Below are 17,081 nucleotides of genomic sequence, written 5' to 3' on the forward strand. Positions count from 1 at the left end.
ATATCTCACTTGAATACTTTACTTAATGTGCAAAGTTTTTACCAGGTGTGCTGTTTTTCTTGCATTTATGTTGTCTTAAATTGTCTGACTCTAAAGTACCGGTATTCGGGTGACGGTCTTTTGATACATCTGCCACTCTAAAAAGTGTTGTAGCTACATTTCACAATGGTGAATGCTGTGGATAGCATTTGCAGCATTACTTATAACTTTTTAAACGTTGTTTGTGAAACAAGGCAGATAACCTGCGTTAAAAGTGAGAGTTTTGCAGACCGTTACGACTGTTTTCACTTCTGAAGACTGCATCAGGGCATTGTTCCTACACCGGAAATAGTTATCTTACGACCATGTTTGAATTTGATATGACACAGTGCACAAACGGTTGGAACAATTTATAGCAAAGTCCTCATAGACCTCCAATATAATGTATCTGTTGATAACCAACGATTTATAGCCCATATCGATTCAAGGTAAGCAGAGAAAACTACAACATTCATCAGTTTCCTTGCTAGTTATGACAGCTAGCATATCTGGCTACGTTAATTTGCTAACCGTGCACAGTGAAACGGGCTAACGCGAACCAGAGGGTGGTTTATTAGCTAACAAAGATAAACTGACGTTTCATAGCTCTGGAATTGGTTGGCAAATTAGTAACGTGAGTAATGCAATTCAGGATTATGGTATAATCCAGCTAACCAAATCACTCTGTTTTGTGGGTTTACTCTTACTTAAGCAGTTGGCTAGCAGACTACCGTTAGCTAACATAATTGCTGTGCGAGCATCTGCCATTTAGCTAGCAAACTTGGCCAGACAACTGTGATGAAACAGGGGTTGTCGTGTAGCACACATGGGAGTTTTGTTATCGTACATTGCTCACAAATATCGTTTACAGCCTTTCGCTGATGCTTTTCAATGATGAAGTCCTAAATTATGTCTGCTGATGCATAACTTACGGGTAGCTAAAAGTTGTCAATTAGCTATGCAGTAGCTAACGTTAGCTAATTGTTGGCTCACTAGCTGAATCTGCCAACGACTAAGTTAAAGAAATAACGTTAAAGATGCTGTACATATTGACCAGGGTTTTAGTTGGACTTGCTTTGGTTCCAGGTTAAGTTCACACTGAATAATGCAATTAGTTATCATGGACAGTCCATAAAGAACGAATATGACAGTAGATATTGAAAATTGCCAAACACCGCATGGACTAACATTAGGTTATTCATTAATAGGCACCCACTGCTAGAGATGTTAAAATACTACTTTTAACGGTTAACAAAGGAATAACCTCACAGTTGAATTGGCTACGTTGGTCCCATACGTACTTCACGTCAGTTATTTATGCCAGTCTGGTTAGTTCTCTATTAATTACTAGTGATTGCAATTAATTATATCATGACCTCTAAGCTAACCAGTCTGTGTCCCATAGAATGACCTCGTTTTCAACTAACCCGTACTTGGGGTCAAACGCCTCATGCAGGAGTCTACCAGGAGAGGGGAGTCAGGTAAGACCACTTGAGAGGTGTTGCGTTAATAACCATTTGAATTTAAATGAATTATAAATGTTTAGTTGTGCTTGTGGGTCATCCCAGCTGTGTATGTGACTTTTCGTTTTTGATGCCGATAGGTGCAGCCCAAAGCTCAGCTCCTGCAGATTCTTCGTGTGGCAGGGGCCCAGGAGGACGTGTTCACTCTGAAGGAGGTGAGGAGTGCTGGGCAGGGAAAACTAGCGAGTTACCATGGGGACTATCAACCACCTGCCTGCATCAGGCATGGTTGCAGGTCCCTGAGGTTTAATTTTGATTGGTTATTCATATAGGTCACATTTTAAATACAAATGTCTTAGTTTGAAAAAGTCAAATCATTTAACATGGTAACTAAACACCTTCACCCAAATAACCTGTTGTGACTGACAGGTCGGTAGAAGCGTATCTAATGCAGTGGTTATCCTGGTCATTTTTCCCCATCAGGTTATGCACTACCTGGGCCAGTACATCATGGTGAAGCAGCTGTATGACAAGCAGAGGCAGCACATAGTCCACTGTCAGGATGACCCTCTGGGAGAGCTGTTGGAGGTGGACAGCTTCTCCGTGAAAAACCCCAGGTAAAAACACCACTTGCTCACAGCTGACATCCAACCGTCGCCATTATCCCCATACTATCTTCAGCAATATCAGTGTCAGAAGCTTTATTTATTTGCTTGTTTAAAGCACTTTGGTCGGCATGAGCTGTTTTTAAATGTGCTATATGAATAAATATGACTTGACTTTATTTATAACAAGAAGTAATTTCGTTATATTTTCCTTTTGCTGTAAGTGATGGATTCACTTGATATGGATTGCACATAGATGCGTTATGAGTTGCATTGTTGTAAGTGATCTATTGTCCTTTACAGCCCGGTGTATGAGATGCTGAAGAAGAATCTATTCGTCCTTAACTGTGCTGGTAAGTTAGCGTGACCGTGCTCCATGTTTCCGAGAAAATGTATTGACATAACAATGAACTTGCTTGTCTTTTTGGTCTGTAAATAATGCTTGTTATTATGTCTATGATGTGTATGGAGTAAAATAGCTAGGTGCTCTTTCAAATCTGTTCTGTTAGCCAGTGTGAAAAATGGGAAAATAATCCTTCTCTCTCCTTTCGATAGGCTTTATGTACCTTTTGAGGCTGAACTAAAAGATAATCCTTTATAGTAGTTAGGAAACTCCATTGTTTATCTGGTAGAATACATTTGTGTGTGACTGTGCTGGTTGCCTTCAAATACCCTCTGGTCCACATTGTGTCATTCTCATGCTAGCCCTCTTCAACATGGCAACTAGTAAGGCCTTTGCCTGGGAGAAGTATGTATGTGTGTGTGTGTGTATGTAGGTGTCAAGTGTTTAGTTGTAAACCTGGTTCTCTTTGTCAAGTCTTGGCAGCGGTGTGGTGGTGTGATGGTGTTGTGGCGGTTCAGTGTGTGGTGAGTGGAGTGCGCGTGGTGTGTGGGAAGCGAGCGAGCGTTGGTAAGTCACAAAGGGCCTTAGTAGAGCAAACCTCAGGCATTAACCAGCTGCTATCACACATCCTCTCAGCTGTTTCTCGCTGTACAGAAATGGAACTGGTAGCTGATTTGAATGTGAGTGTGAGTGTTAGCGAGAGAGAGTGTGTGTGTGTGTGTGTGTGTGTGAGTTTCACCCCCTAAGGAAGACGTCACATGACTTCCGTGTGATTGGATAATAAAGGCAGGGCATTGTGTCTGTTACTATGTCTTATTTCAAACACAGATGCAGCAAAGAATCTTTCTCTGGGCAAGGATTCTAGTGATGGCCCGAGCGACGATCCTGGTCAGGTATGACAGCATGGTGCACAGGAGAAACGGCGCCACATCGTTCTTTCATGGCAAACAGGCTTCTCTTCTGGGCTCTCACAAGTTAGACTGCCCAGTGAAAAATGTGACACTTTTTTTATTTTCTAATCACACACTAATAATCAAAATCAATTTGATTTATAATATATATTTCCCTTGCTTCATGTGCTTAAATGCAAACAAACTGAAGTAAAATCAAACTGGGAACTGAATTGTGATGATCCTTGCTTGTTCGCCATGTAAGGGCAGGGCGGCCATCTCCGGTTTTTATCTGTACAGAGTTGCACCGTCTCTGTACTTCCCCATCCCTGGCTGCGTGTGGTGGTTGCCTGGCAACATGGCCATGTGACTGAGTGAGAGCCTCAAGGCCCACTCCAGTGCGTCCTAGGCGATGGGGGACAGAGTCCCCTTCTCTGTTTGTCTATCAGAGTCTCCTTCTCTGCCCCGCTACACTTCCTCTGGGGGAACTACAGCTTCTCTGACCGTCACTGGCCTTGCCCCCCCACCCCATCTCACCCTGACGACCCCTGTGCCCCTCACCCCTTTCCCTCTTAAATTCACCCAAGTTACCATCTTAAGAAGCAATAAGAGGGCCATAGCATTGAGCAGACAGGTTTTAATGTAAACCACAGAATAATGTGCAACCCCCCCACCCCCACACTCACTTTTTACTTTTCAAATGCAATTTAAAAACTCACTAAGACCACTGAGTGTTTTGAAACTAATTGGAAACCTATACAAGAGTGACTAACGTGAACCTTAAGGAAACACTATCAAACTGCAAAACATGTCAAACTCCATGTCTTGTCATTCTCCATTCATTGCTTAAATTAACTAGTTCAGATAGTAACATTGGACTTCATAAGGGATGTATGAATAATATGAAGGGATGTACAGACGGGTTTCAAAAGGAGCTGCTTTATGTTAGTTCAGTAGAAAACATAACAAAAGCTGATCTCCTGCTTTAAAAGGCTGGTAACAGATGTAGTCACTGTGCTGCTTCAATGCTAACTAGCAGACCCTGAGAGTCTTAAAGTAGTATAAAGTTACCTGTATTAACTCCTGCCTGACAGTGTGGCTCAGCATAGCATTGCATAGCATAGCATAGCATAGCATAGTCTAGCTCCATTGTGATCACAGAACAGCTTTGGTGTGGTGTGGTGCTGCTTGAGCTGTTAATACATTTGGTAATCACCCCTCTGCCCTCAGCCCTTACCCCTCTGCCCCGTCCCCTAAATCTCCCTCGTTGTCTTGTGTGGCCCGTTGTTGCCATGACACCCCCCCAGGCCCCTGCATTAAAGAGGCTGTGGTTCTCCCTTGTGTGTTGCCCATGTCTGCCCGGCTGACTTGTGTCCTCCGCCCCCCCGTGTCCAGGTCCCCGGCAGCGTGTGTAGACTGGGTCTGGGCCTCAGCATGTTTGGAGGCACCGGCGGCTGCCCCCCACAGACCACCTCCCAACGGAGGCCACGAGAGATGGATGAAGGTTTGATGCCCTCGCACTTGATGATGATGATGATGATTCAAATATTCAAATACAGCTAACTACAACTAAAGAATGTTTATACATGCAGTTGAATGTCCTGTGGGGATTAGCAGATGAAATGAATTGCATGTATCGTGAAAATGAAAATAATAAATGAGTAAATATGTTAAGATTTGCATTTTAAACAGAAATCCTCTCTTCCCTAAGCATTCGTGGCAACCCCACTAGTACAACCAGTAAACAAACCTACTTATTGTATCTTTGAGATCTTTCTGAAAGAAAAGTGGCACTCTACAAAAGTTGTTCTGAAGTCTGACGTCCTCTCTCTTCAGACTCATTAGATGGCCTGCCAAGATCAGCGTGTAAAAGGCCAAAGCTTGACGTCACACTGGATGAGTGGGACCTGTCAGGGCTGCCCTGGTGGTTTCTGGGTAATCTCCGTAGTAACTACTCCCGAAAGAGCAATGGCTCCACCGACATTCACACTAACCAAGTAAGTGGGCAGAACAGAGACTCTACATCTCTCCCTCCCTCACAGACAACAGACTCTTCCCCTCTCACTCACAGAGATCAGACTCATCCCCTCACAGAGAACAGACTCTTCCCCTCCCTCTCACTCACAGAGATCAGACTCATCCCCTCACAGAGAACAGACTCTTCCCCTCCCTCTCACTCACAGAGATCAGACTCATCCCCTCACAGAGAACAGACTCTTCCCCTCCCTCTCACTCACAGAGATCAGACTCCTCCCCTCTCACTCACTCACAGAGAACAGACTCATCCCCTCTCACTCACAGAGAACAGACTCATCCCCTCTCACTCACAGAGAACAGACTCCTCCCCTCACAGAGAACAGACTCATCCACTCACAGAGATCAGACTCATCCCCTCCCCCTCACTCACAGAGAACAGACTCCTCCCCTCTCACTCACCGAGAAGGTAGCATTGTTATCTGGCCATAACTTCAAATGAAATAAAAACTCAAATGGAATGCACTGTGCTCCTAAAACTATGTACAGAGAATGTTTGAATAAACCATGTTTCAGGGTTATAGTCCTGATATCAAAGAACATTATATAGTTATGTGGTTGCACTTGGACCAATAGCGTATAAAAATAGGATGCCATTTTGATACATTTGTTGAATTTGGTTATTTAATAGTGACTGGCTTCATGTAGTGATCTTCACTGTACACTAGACTGCTTCAGTAACCGGAGTAGTAAGAGAGTATATTAAGAGTTCACTCTGTGCATTCGACTAATCTAGGAGGATGTACAGTGGTGGCCAAAATTATTAGAACACCAGACATATCTAAGAGTTTTCAGTTGTTTTTGTTGAATTGGCCATTAAAATACCCTAAAAACTAATGAAATATCTACAAAGTCATCATTATGCTCTATAAACCATAGAATAGAGCCATCATAATGAGATTTAGGTCATTTTCCGTACAAAAACAAGCTAGGCCTATTTCACTGTCAATTTCACACAATCATGTTCCTGCACAGAAGAAGCCAAATTACTTGCGTAATCATTGTCAGGTGTTATTGTGGTTAAATGGATGGTGATGCAAGAGTCTTAGGACACAGCTCGGCGATTTTTTTGAATGTACAAGGCCTATCCTGCTCATTAAGTGATTGGTAACATCAGGGTTTTGTCACTGAGGCCACACCACCAAATGGTATAGATCCAAAGCCTCTATAAGCAGTCTTGAAGCACATGATGCTCTTTGAACATGGCTAAGGTGAAGAAGGAGCTAACAAATGAGCAACGGGTTCGAATAAAGGCTTTTTTTTATGCTGGCTGGAGTTACTGCCGCATAGCCAAGGACTTGAGATGCAGTCCAAGCACTGTAAAGTACACTTTAGACCACCATGGCACCAGAACCGAAAGGGGAGAGGTTTCAAAAAGAAACTCTCAGACACACAAGTGAAGCATCTCAAAATTCTCAGTCTTCAGGACCGAAGAAAGACTTTACAAGAACTGTGTGACGAGATTAACATCACAATGACTAATGGTGCAACAGTGTCTTCAAGAACTGTCCTTCGGAAACTGGGAGAAGAAGGACTTTTTGGCAGAATAGCAGCAAAGAAACATTACTGAAAGAGAACAATTGAGTGTAACGCCTGAAATTTGCAAAAGAACACAAGAAATGGACAAAGAAAGATTGGTTTAAGTGTTGTGTACTGATGAGTCCAGGTTTTAATAGTTTGGCAACAAGCAAAGCGTGTATGTTCCACGAAGTGAGGGGGAGAGGTATAAAAATTAGTGTCTCTTGCCAACAGTTAAACAAGGAGGGGGTAGTATTATAGTGTGGGGTGCAATTTAAGCCTCAGGAACAGGTGACTTTGGCTAAATTGATGGCATCATGGATACAAAAGTATACCACAACATTCTGGTGAGGCACGGAGTTCCTTCTTGGAGACATCTTATTGAGCCTGGATTTATTTTCCAAGAGGACAATGACCCTAAACATTATTTTAACTATTGCCGGATCTACTGGCGACAAGGAATCTGCTGGAACATTGATAATGATGGACCGGCCCTATCAAAGTCCGGACTTCAAACCCATCAAGCAAATTCGGGGCAAGTTGGAAAATAAACTCGACAGATCTATTGTAAATTCCAAGGAAAGCCTTTAGCTTGAGTTGCAGAAGGCATGGGATAACATTTGTGTTGAAGTTCTCAAGAAATATATTGACTCTATGCCAGAGAGATGTGCTGCTGTAATTGCTGCAAAAGGTGGACGTACCACTTATTAAAGTTAAAAGTGGTTAAAAACAGTAGGACTCACTTCATCTGATATTTTTTTGTGCTCAGAACAGCCATCTGCATGTTTCATGAACATTATGAAATTAAATCATGTTTTGGAGGCAAAAAAAAGCTAATTATTCTCAGATCTGTCAGGTGTTCTAACAATTTTGGCCACCACTGTATATTAAGAGGTCACTCTCTGCATCTGACGTATCTATGAGTAGGTATATTAAGATGTCACTCTGTACATGTGACGTATCTATGAGTAGGTATATTAAGAGGTCACTCTCTGCGTCTGACGTATCTATGAGTAGGTATATTAAGATGTCACTCTGTACATGTGACGTATCTATGAGTAGGTATATTAAGAGGTCACTCGCTGCATCTGACGTATCTATGAGTAGGTATATTAAGATGTCACTCTGTACATGTGACGTATCTATGAGTAGGTATATTAAGAGGTCACTCTCTGCGTCTGACGTATCTATGAGTAGGTATATTAAGATGTCACTCTGTACATGTGACGTATCTATGAGTAGGTATATTAAGAGGTCACTCGCTGCATCTGACGTATCTATGAGTAGGTATATTAAGATGTCACTCTGTACATGTGACGTATCTATGAGTAGGTATATTAAGAGGTCACTCGCTGCATCTGACGTATCTATGAGTAGGTATATTAAGATGTCACTCTGTACATGTGACGTATCTATGAGTAGGTATATTAAGAGGTCACTCTCTGCGTCTGACGTATCTATGAGTAGGTATATTAAGATGTCACTCTGTACATGTGACGTATCTATGAGTAGGTATATTAAGAGGTCACTCTCTGCGTCTGACGTATCTATGAGTAGGTATATTAAGATGTCACTCTGTACATGTGACGTATCTATGAGTAGGTATATTAAGAGGTCACTCGCTGCATCTGACGTATCTATGAGTAGGTATATTAAGATGTCACTCTGTACATGTGACGTATCTATGAGTAGGTATATTAAGAGGTCACTCTCTGCGTCTGACGTATCTATGAGTAGGTATATTAAGATGTCACTCTGTACTTGTGACGTATCTATGAGTAGGTATATTAAGAGGTCACTCGCTGCATCTGACGTATCTATGAGTAGGTATATTAAGATGTCACTCTTTACATGTGACGTATCTATGAGTAGGTATATTAAGAGGTCACTCTCTGCGTCTGACGTATCTATGAGTAGGTATATTAAGATGTCACTCTGTACATGTGACGTATCTATGAGTAGGTATATTAAGAGGTCACTCTCTGCATCTGACGTATCTATGAGTAGGTGATAGTGTGTCTTTAGATGCTTACTGTAAACTAACAATTCGTGTTAAAAAACCAGCAGATCTCTCCGGGACAGGAGGACGACACGGCCATCGTGTCGGACACCACGGACGACCTGTGGTTCCTGAACGAGGCGGAGAGCGAGCAGGTGAGCGTGGAGATGAAGGAGGCAGCGCTGGAGCAGGGCAGTGACGCAGAGTCGCCCCCTGAAGACGAGGAGGGCAATAACACCAGAGCCACCAAAGACAAGGATAAAGAGGTAAGAGCCACACACACCCCGTCTCACACACAGCCTTCCTCACACACACCGGTCACACACACCCCTTCACACACACACACCCCGGCTAACACACACCCTTCCACACACACCAACCCGCACACACCCTTCCACACACACCCCGGCTCACACACACCCCCTCTCACACACACCGGCCTCACACACCCCGTCTCACACACACCGGTCACCCACACCCCGGCTCACACACACACACACCCCTCCCAGCTCACACATATTCCTTACTTGGCACTGAAAACAAGAGAAAAACAACTATTGACCTGACTGGAACCACTTCTTATTAAAACCCTTGCTTCTGCTGGGCGGATCGTCAATTGCATTGCAGTGCCTCAGGGTTAACCAGCACGGGCCAGCATGCTGGTTGGCTCTGCAGAAGGAGACTTAGCAAACTTTAGTTCAAAACTAAATTAATTACATACCATTAACAGCGCAATGATGTTCTAAAATACAGAAATGATGATTCAACTTCAGTTTCCATATCGACTTACTTGTTTGTCACCAGTTCATAATGTTGTTGTAATTGGCCTAAACTTTAAATTCCAGTTTATATAATCTGAAAACTATGAAACTATGAACTTAAAAGCAAAAAAAGGCGCTTACTCTACTGAAGATGCTCGGTCTCCAGCGATGCCGTGTGCATATGTAGATAATTAGTGACAAGAAAAGAGACGCCGAGACTTTCATGTCGTCACTGACGCTGAATACAAATCTCGTTAATACACCCGCGAGATTCGGCTACTCCTTACTTCAAAACAGCCTGTTCAATGACATGAATGCGGTTGGGTAGTTTAGTATGCCCTGTGCTTAACATCCAAGAGTCATCAGAGTTTCCCCTAGGACGTTGTTCAGCGTCGGTGGGGTTGTGTGCACAGTCACGAGTCCCTGACCCTTGTGCAGTCATGCCGGGACATCAGTGAAGTGATGTGAATGTGATATTGAGAAGCCTGTTAGATGTTGCACTAAACCAAACCAAGCTATTTAGAAGCAACATTTTTCCAATTCCTTTTAATAAATGCATTAATAAAAAAAAAAGCATGGTTAGCGCATAAAACTTGAATCTTGAAATATGTAAATTCTGTACAATACAATTTTGAAACTATTCAACTAATTGAATAATCAAAACAAATAAATCGACAGATTTATCAACATATTCATTAGTTGTAACAGACCAAACCTCCGCCAGATTCTATTGTGATTGTTGGGTTGGTTCCTATTGTTATTAATTGATTTGCCGTATTGTACTATTATTATTTAAATGAGTTCCTTGCTCGCGCAAGATCAATGACATATATATATAGATAGAATGTTTCTTTTAACGGTAGAAGGAAACAAAATGATACATTGTTTAGCACCTCCGATGAAGGCACAAGTTTGTACGGTGTTTAATGTCTGTTTGTACCAATGAATTTATGGATTACCAATAAACGGATTATCATCAGTTCTTGACTGGACCATACATCGGGGGGAATGCTACAGTAAAAACTTTACCTACACCTGCTTCTTCAAGCTGATTGCAATCCAAAGACGGTACAGGGAGAGCACAGTGAGTCGTAGCAAGTGACGGTCAACGGAGACGGTAAGAAAAGCTTACCGCTGAATTGATAAAGGAAACAAATGGAAAAGAAAGGAAAAGGAGACTTACTGAACCAAGGCGACTGTGAAAACATGTCTAGGCAGGAATTAGTAGAGCTAATTGCAAGCCAGGAAAATCAACTATCTGATCGTTTACTGATACGTTTGCTCAACATTTATGAACAATGGAAAATTGAAATCAGAGCCGCCAGACAAAAGCTAAAGAAAGACATATCCGAGTGTGAACTGTGTGCTATGGCAGACGAAATTGAAGACCGACTAAACGAAATTCTGAAACTTTATGAAGATCTAAGAAAAAGAGTGACACCATCCGCTTTACTTAGAAGGAGAATCCTTGCGTGTGAGGCTGTATCGAAAGACATTGTAAAAACTATTGCAGAGCGTATAATAGACGGAGAATTCAACGAGGAAAATGAAAGGCACCGTCTTCATCTGCTACCAGCCCATGACGCGCCGCCTGGCAGTATTGTCTCTCAGTCGTAAGCCAGTCAACATTCTGAAAACCTAAGCATCGCGGCAAAACGAACTGAGGCAGCCGCAGATGACGAGCCCTATGCCATTAGTACGGATTTAGAATGGAGTATTGTAAGCTGCTCAACAACAACCCCAGACAGAACAGACACCAGCCTGCACAAAGTCTCTGTAAAGGAACTCCCTCTAACTCCCATGGATGTAATCAGTGCCCTAGAGTCAGACTTCAAGGACATTAAAGGAGATGACAAGTCAGCAGCACAAGATCTAACTCTCCTGAACAATCTGAAAGAAGGCATAACACTAAATGGACAGGGACATTATGAGATGCCATTACCCTTTATGCAACGCCCACACTTACATGACAACAGGAGAAAGAAGTCTAACAGAGAAAAGCAATATAAAAAAGTTTACACAAGATACATGAAGGAAATCATAGAGAGAGGTGAAGTGAAGGTGGGAGGAAAATTCCGCTATTCGTCTGTCTCAGAGTCTCTGAAACATCCTATTTCCATCCAAAAGGAGCATTATGTCACAAGGCGGATAATAGCTCACAACCATGACACCCTCAACGTGAACACCTTATTCAGCCCCAACAGTCTGGATCCTCTGACCCCCAGTCACCTCATCCAAATGAAGACAGACCCAGCACTGCCTCTGCCTGGCACATTTCAGAGGAAGGATTTGTACAGAAGAAAGAGACGGCGAAAGCTGAAACATCTAGCAGGGGAGTTCTGGAGCCGCTGGAAACAGAAGTATCTTCACTCCATCATGGCCAGACAGAAATGGCTCTCACCAAAAAGAAACCTGCAGGCAGGTGACGTTGTGATGGACGTTGATGAACTGTCACCTAGAGGTGAGTGGAAACTTATAGAGACTGTCGAAGGGAAAGATGGACTTGTAAGAAGAGTCAAAATCTCCTTGGGAGATAAAAGACTGAACAGAAAGAGTGAGTGCTTGGGTAGGCCCTCCTTATTAGAGTGCCCTGTACAGAAACTGGTCCTTTTGTTAAAAGCTTCTTAATCATATATTGTGTTTTAAGGTGAAAAGTTCATATTTATTGCCATATCTATAGGCCCATAGAAAATTATTCGTAGTGAATAGCGTGTTAACCCCAATATATGTGCATTATATTATTTGTATATAATATGTTTTAAATGTAGCCATGAAATGTTTGAAAAATGTGTGTTAATACTGTGGATAATTCTTATATGGTGTTTTAGGTGAAAAGTTCATATTTATTGCCATTTCTATATAGAAAATGATTCGTAGTGAATAGCGTGTTAACACCAATATGTGTTATATTATTTGTATATAATATGTATTGAATATAGCCATGACACGTTTGAAAAATGTGTGTTAACACTGTTATATAATACTCATAATTTTGGTGGGAGTGTAACAGACCCAACCTCTGCGAAGATTCTATAGTGATTGTTGTGTTGGTTCCTATTGTTATTAATTGATTTGCCGTATTGTACTATTATTATTTATATGAGTTCCTTGCTCGTGCAAGATCAATAACATATATATATATATATACATAGAATGTTACTATTAACGGTAGAAGGAAAAGAAAAATGATACATTGTTTAGCACCTCCGATGAAGGCACAAGTTTTTACAGTGTTTAATGTCTGTTTGTACCAATGAATTTATGGATTACCAATAAACGGATTATCATCAGTTCTTGACTGGACCATACATCGGGGGGAATGCTACATTAGTTGCAGCCTTAGTTACCATAGGCCATGGTTCTCTTTTTAAAGTGTCAAACTTTTGCTTTTTCTCTTTTTTTTTTTGTCCACTCTGTGTGTGTGTGTGGTGTGTGTGTGTGTGTGTGTGGTTCTCGCTTTGGCAGATGTCAGAGGAACTAGATGAAGACTCCCAGTGTTTAAGTGATGACACAGACACAGAGATATCTATACAGGTGTGTATTTCTCTCTACTCTCCTCATTCATACAAAAAACAAACACGAATAAAAACTGAATCCGCCTTCATTGATCTTTACTTTCTGACGCAGTGCATTTGGTATGAAAGCTGTGCCTTTATAAAATACAATACGTCCGTTTTATTATGATGGTGTTTTGACCCATGTACTGCATTGGGTATTAAGGATATTTTGTGTTAGTGTGTGTGTGTGTGTGTGTGTGTGTTAATTAGTTGACCCATGTACTGCATTGGGGATTAAGGATATTCTCTTCATCTGGGCTATATTGGTGCTCCTGCCTTGTGTGTTAATGCTGATGAGTGGAGCTTTGCGACCATCTGGTTATCTGGTGATGGTTGTGTGTGTATGTGTGTGTGTTTGTGTGTTAATGAGAGCTTCATTACTGTTACATGTTGTTGCTCCAGCAGTGTGTGTTAATGAGAGCCTTGTGTTCTCATGTGTGTGTTAATGAGAGCCTTGTGTTTTCATGTGTGTGTGTCCAGGATGCCTGGCAGTGTGTGTGTGTGTGTGTGTGTGTGTGTTAATGAGAGCTTCATTACTGTTGCCTGTTGTTGCTCCAGCCGTGTGTGTGTGTGTATGTGTGTGTGTTTGTGTGTTAATGAGAGCTTCATTACAGTTACATGTTGTTGCTCCAGCAGTGTGTGTTAATGAGAGCCTTGTGTTCTCATGTGTGTGTTAATGAGAGCCTTGTGTTTTCAAGTGTGTGTGTCCAGGATGCCTGGCAGTGTGTGTGTGTGTGTGTGTGTGTGTGTGTGTGTGTGTGTGTGTGTTAATGAGAGCTTCATTACTGTTGCCTGTTGTTGCTCCAGCCGTGTGTGTGTGTGTGTGTGTGTGTGTGTGTGTGTGTGTGTGTGTGTGTGTGTGTGTGTGTGTGTTAATGAGAGCTTAATCAGTGTAACCTGTTGTTGCTCCAGCCGTGTGTGTGTGTGTGTTAATGAGAGATTTGTGTTTTCATGTGTGTGTGCCCAGGATGCCTGGCAGTGTCTGTGTGTGTGTGTGTGTGTGTGTGTGTGTGTGTGTGTGTGTGTGTGTGTGTGTGTGTGTTAATGAGAGCCTTCTGTTTTCATGTGTGTGTTAATGAGAGCATTGTGTTTTCATGTGTGTGTGTGTGTGTGTGTCCAGGATGCCTGGCAGTGCACAGAGTGCCGTAAGTTCAACACCCCTCTGCAGAGGTACTGCGTGCGCTGCTGGGCTCTGCAGAAGGACTGGTACCGTGGCTGCCCCCGCCTCGTCCACTCACTCTCCGTCCCAGACATCCCAGCGTGCAGCGGGCGCCCCCAAAAATGCTCCGGAAACCAGGGACAAGAGGACGAGGACGACGATGATGATGATGAAGATGATGAGGAAGGTTTGGATGTGCCCGACTGCATGAGGACCATCTCTGACCCCGTGATCTTACCCTCGCATGTGGCTACGCGTGACTGCCCTCTGCCCCCCTCAGTGAAGGGCAAGGGCCCCCGCCGGCTGCCCCCCTCCGCGGAGGCTCTGTTCCAGGAGCCGGGCGAGAGCTCGGAGGGGGACAGCCAGGACACGCTGCTGGACGAGGAGATGGCCACGCGTCAGAAGGACCTGATGGAGCCGTGCAAGCTGTGCCGCGTGCGCCCGCGCAACGGCAACATCATCCACGGGCGCACCGCCCACATGCTCACCTGCTTCCCCTGCGCCCGCAAGCTGCACAAGTTCCACGCCCCCTGCCCCGGCTGCGGGCAGATCATCCAGAAGGTCATCAAAACCTTCATCGCGTGATCCCTGGATGTTTTCATCTAGATCACCTTGACCTGATTTGTTCATTTCATTAAAGCCCCTCGGCTTGATTGGCTGTCTTTGTGAAGATTTCATCCACTGATTGGCTGTCTTGATGAAAGCCTTCATTCACTGATAGGGCTCTTTTCGTAAAAAATCATACCATCTGATTGGCTCCTGTTATGAGGACGATTCATTGCCTTCATTGACTGTCTTGATGAAAGCCTATTCACTGAAAGGGCTCTTTTCGTAAAAATAATCTGATTGGCTCCTGTTATGAGGACCCCTCAATGCCTACATTGGCTGTTCCATGAGGATCTGTGTTGCCTTCATTGGCTGTTCCACGAGGATCTGCGTTGCCTACATTGGCTGTTCCACGAGGATCTGTGTTGCCTTCATTGGCTGTTCCACGAGGATCTGTGTTGCCTTCATTGGCTGTTCCATGAGGATCTGTGTTGCCTTCATTGGCTGTTCCATGAGGATCTGTGTTGCCTTCATTGGCTGTTCCATGAGGATCTGTGTTGCCTTCATTGGCTGTTCCACGAGGATCTGTGTTGCCTTCATTGGCTGTTCTCCATGTTCCTTCCTTTAAACTTCACACAAGAAGAATGTTTTTCTTCCTTATTTTATGGCAACCAGGCTGCAAGTTCAACCCTGACAGTTCACTAACTGAAATCCAAATAGTTCTGAATTGATGTACAGGACTACAGACTGGCCAACAGTGTTGCCTCCGACTGAAGTTCACTTTCGATGTCTGTTTGTTGTTGTTTGTTTGTTTGTTTGTTTGTTTCACCAACTGCTGCCATTCAAAAAAACGAGCTAAGAGGAACCAAGACAGCAGCCTCCTCTTGATTGGTTCTGGCAGATTTAGGGGTCACACCCGGGCCTGCTATCAGAACTTAAGAAGGTACCATACAAGCCTATAACTAAGAGTTCTGAGGTAATTACTAGAAACGCGTTCAGTGCGCCAGTAGTCTTTACAGTGTGTAATTCATGGAAGCACATCAAATGAATGAATGAAAGAAAATTAGATGCTGATAAGGGAGCCCAGCTGATGTGTAAAAAGACCTCACAGGTATGTATAGAAAAGCGCTAGAAATATGGACATGCTCTTAAACAACAACAGAAGTATTTATTTATCTATTTATTTTTGGGGGGGGTGGGGGGCAATATGTATATTCTCTCAGACTGGTGTTAGTCTAGATTGAAGTATTTACTAAGTAACATGATGCAAAATACAGTATGTATGCTTAAAAAAAAAATACAAACAATATATGTGAAGCTGTAAAGACTATATCCGCTAAAAGTACATAGAATATTTCCATGAGAATAAGATGCTCTTGTGTGTCCACTTACCTGTGTAGCACCATGACCTTGATCTATGACATTTGACCTTGACATGCCCTCTCTGTAAGGTCTCTATTAGCTGGCGGTCGGGTCACACAGACTTAGTGCTGGCCAACAGGTGACTCCAGGTATGATGAGTCTGACCTCTGACCTCTGTCCAGGTGTACCAGACCTGCTCTCTCTGCCTCACACTGCAGAACTGTGGCTGCAAGATTCTCCCATCCGGCCTTGCTTTTCCTCCCGTTAGCCTACCTGTGACTGGTTTGCTCTGCCTTTCCACCCGTAGCCTATGTCTCACGTTTCCATGGAAACCTTTGTATTTGCCTCTGCTGCTGTACATAAAGCGTGTGTGTATGTAAATGTGTATATATATATATATAAGTACACACATAAGAGGACCTGTAGTCGGGTACTTAGTGTAAAGAGATTCCTGCTTGTCATCTGGATGTGACGACCCCCCCCCCCCCCCCCTTCCGCTCTGCCTCCCCCCCCCACGCTCTGCCTTCCCCCCCCCCCCCCCCCCCCGCTCTGCCTCCCCAGTGCCTCTTAATGCTGCAGCCTCTCTGGAGAACTAAAGTGTTCGCTGCTTTTTAGCAGCCATTTGCGGTGCTCAACATTTTTTTTTTTTCCTCTCTTGTCCTCCCTGTACACTTTTGATTTTCCACCTGTTATATTTCAGTTCTTGTTGAGCTAATGAGTTAGCGTTCTGATGGCGTTACATCATTTATTCCTGCAATTAGCAAGCAGGCAGGTTGAGCAGGTTTGTTCTGACTTGTAAAGCATTGATGTTGTGCCTCACATGTGG

General features: G+C 43.3%; 1 protein-coding gene across 2 annotated transcripts; it reads left to right on the forward strand.

Moving 5' to 3' along the window:
- The first annotated feature begins 346 nt into the window (after nucleotides 1-346).
- Nucleotides 347-16,727, forward strand: mdm4 (MDM4 regulator of p53). Of its 2 annotated transcripts, none has more exons than XM_080845638.1 (11): nucleotides 347-467; nucleotides 1,424-1,499; nucleotides 1,622-1,696; nucleotides 1,965-2,098; nucleotides 2,390-2,439; nucleotides 3,258-3,322; nucleotides 4,715-4,823; nucleotides 5,156-5,316; nucleotides 8,936-9,136; nucleotides 13,097-13,165; nucleotides 14,309-16,727. In XM_080845638.1, exons 2-11 carry the CDS (start codon nucleotides 1,425-1,427, stop codon nucleotides 14,930-14,932), a joined length of 1,563 nt encoding a protein of 520 aa, XP_080701764.1. In that variant the 5' UTR covers nucleotides 347-467; nucleotide 1,424; the 3' UTR covers nucleotides 14,933-16,727. The 2 variants fall into 2 exon arrangements, with proteins under 2 accessions (XP_080701764.1, XP_080701765.1); XM_080845639.1 differs by having other exon boundaries at nucleotides 8,939-9,136.
- The last annotated feature ends 354 nt before the right edge of the window (nucleotides 16,728-17,081 follow it).

Source organism: Sprattus sprattus (assembly GCF_963457725.1).
Source record: "Sprattus sprattus genome assembly, chromosome: 10".
Classification (NCBI taxonomy): domain Eukaryota; kingdom Metazoa; phylum Chordata; class Actinopteri; order Clupeiformes; family Clupeidae; genus Sprattus; species Sprattus sprattus.

Bases quoted from the DNA above. Each gene is read 5' to 3' on its own strand.
- mdm4 (XM_080845638.1), top strand. From the start codon at position 1,425: ATGACCTCGTTTTCAACTAACCCGTACTTGGGGTCAAACGCCTCATGC. The intron at 1,697-1,964 runs GTGAGGAGTGCT...TTTCCCCATCAG, and splicing joins ACGTGTTCACTCTGAAGGAG to GTTATGCACTACCTGGGCCA. The intron at 4,824-5,155 runs GTTTGATGCCCT...CTCTCTCTTCAG, and splicing joins GCCACGAGAGATGGATGAAG to ACTCATTAGATGGCCTGCCA.